This window comes from Lactuca sativa, chromosome 2, assembly GCF_002870075.4.
Source record: "Lactuca sativa cultivar Salinas chromosome 2, Lsat_Salinas_v11, whole genome shotgun sequence".
NCBI classification, from domain to species: domain Eukaryota; kingdom Viridiplantae; phylum Streptophyta; class Magnoliopsida; order Asterales; family Asteraceae; genus Lactuca; species Lactuca sativa.
In genome coordinates, this window is record NC_056624.2 from 121,413,778 (window position 1) to 121,415,981 (window position 2,204).

General features: G+C 29.4%; 1 protein-coding gene across 1 annotated transcript; it reads left to right on the forward strand.

The window, feature by feature from the left end:
* Window positions 1–204: 204 nt before the first annotated feature.
* On the forward strand, window positions 205–1,767 carry LOC111888323 (uncharacterized). The gene is made up of 9 exons (XM_023884485.2): window positions 205–233; window positions 318–339; window positions 412–467; window positions 598–746; window positions 815–876; window positions 1,214–1,255; window positions 1,350–1,440; window positions 1,493–1,599; window positions 1,693–1,767. Exons 1-9 carry the CDS (start codon window positions 205–207, stop codon window positions 1,765–1,767), a joined length of 633 nt encoding a protein of 210 aa, XP_023740253.1.
* The last annotated feature ends 437 nt before the right edge of the window (window positions 1,768–2,204 follow it).

A 2,204-nucleotide genomic window follows, 5' to 3' on the forward strand; every position in this document is an offset into this window, starting at 1 on the left:
TACCTTCATAGTTGGAAAAAGCATCAAAAATAATGCCATGTACTTGCAAAACAATGAACATCTATAACCATTGTACTTAAGTTTACTTTTATAAAAAGTGTGAAACATGATGTTATAAAATTTTTTTTTGACTTGATATTCAATTTATTTTCTTGAAACTTGACTTGATATTCAATTTATTGCAACATTATTTTCTAAAGGAAGATGGCGTGGTTCATGTTTATGCAGATAAAGTTTGTAAGATATCATGATTCTTGATGGTGGTGGTGCTTTTGTCTTTAGTTTTGACTTTTTAGTGTAATTGTTTTCCTTTTCAGCAAAAGAGAGGAACCAGATGAGGTATTTGTTTCTAATAATTAGAATATGTGTTTCTTTTTCGCATGAATCAATTTTTTTTTCTTCCTATTTCAGGTTTTAATATTTCATGATGGGACATATCTAACCTTAAAGGAGGTTTTTGAGAGCTTGTATTAACCATGTAGCTTCACTAATCATTTCAACTAGTTTCTAGTGATGATAGTTGTTTTTTGTGTATCTGTAGAACAATTTTATATTCTTGTGTAGTTGCTTTTTAATGATCATAAGTATTCAATGCAGGTATGGCCTGGACCTGAATGTTGATCTATTAGATGTGCATGCAGACAAGAGCACATTGCATCATTTTGATAAATTCAATCTGAAATACAACCCATGTGGTCAGAGTAGGCTTCGGGAGATTTTCTTGAAACAGGATAATCTAATTCCGGGTACGTTTCACATATTAATGGGGTCTAAAGAAATTAAATAATAAAACTTATGGTTTCTACTTTTTCAGGTCTTTTCCTTGCTGAGGTAACAAGTCAAGTGTTTGTAGATCTTGAAGCGAGTAAATATCAAGTGAGTTTTGAAAGCCATGTTATATATATATATATATATATATATATATATATATATATATATATATATATATATATATATATATATATATATAAATATATATATATATATATATATATATATATATATATATACACACACACACACACAAACACACACATTCCTTTATCTGTTTTGTTTCATGTATGACACTTACACTTGAAACTTTTACCTTTTGATAGAGTTATGCATGGCTTAATCCCCCTACGCTTTTTGACTTAATGTACAAATGACAACTTAATAGAGAAATTTAGCTCATTATGTGATAATTTCTTAATATTGCTCTCATTCATTTTAGGGAATTCGTGCAAAATTAGTTTCCAAAGATTTTGCTCCCAAGGTACCCTTTTGTGTTCTTTAAGTATTAACACTCCTTGTGAAATATGACTTTAAAATTTTCAATAATTAATTTTCTTTTTTCTTGGATTTGACAGTGGGATATTCCAAATTTGGATATTCCTACTTCTGAGCCTGAACTAAACCTGCCCATAACCTTGAGAGAGCATTTTCATGTGAACTTTCTAGGTTTATCATAGGAATATCCGAATGACAGTTATGCCCTTCGTACCATAAAAAGTCATTTGGCAAAATGAAATTGCTGATGCATTTGCCAAGAAGTATTCATATGCCCAAGTTGTAAAAAGAATACCATTAGTTCTTGCAGAAATTAAGAATGCCGTCAAGGTGAGATTAAATTGTAAAAAAAAAAAAAGACAAAAATAGCCCAAACACTTAAAGTTTGGACTCATTTCCATTTTATGTTTATTTTTTGTCCAGAGTATACATGATAATGGTGGCGGTAAATTTTGGGTTCCCAAAACTGATTGGTTTATTGTTGTGCTTAATTCTTAACAGCTATCATAGAAACCTTCAACAACAGTTTTGGATCGACACCTTCTAGCAAAAGATATCATGTACGTGTTCATGTGCTGCTATTTTGGATTCGGGAACATCCTTGCTTACTGGCCTAACTGTATGTATCTCACGTGAAGCTTTTGTTAGAACTATTAATCTTAGGGATTTCAAGTTTTTCATATTTCTTCTATCTAATTAGTTTGTAAATTTGTTACAACGTCTATTGATTTGTTTTTTCTTTCCATGGAACGATTATTTGTATGACATTAAAGTTTATGCAATGGATTGTATTTTTTATATATGGTATTTTATCTTTTATTATGAGACATTAAATGCAAATTTAATTTGAAAATTAGTAAATCTATAAATAATATTTTTTTAAACATTTAAAATTACGATACGCAAAAATGTGTGTCATCTTCATTTATGACATG

What these genes read in the sequence shown, in the direction of transcription:
- LOC111888323 (XM_023884485.2), top strand. Translation starts at nt 205, where the DNA reads ATGGCGTGGTTCATGTTTATGCAGATAAA. An exon ending in TTGAAGCGAGTAAATATCAA is followed by an intron (nt 877 to 1,213) that starts GTGAGTTTTGAA and finishes CATTCATTTTAG; the next exon opens with GGAATTCGTGCAAAATTAGT. An exon ending in TTTTCATGTGAACTTTCTAG is followed by an intron (nt 1,441 to 1,492) that starts GTTTATCATAGG and finishes TACCATAAAAAG; the next exon opens with TCATTTGGCAAAATGAAATT.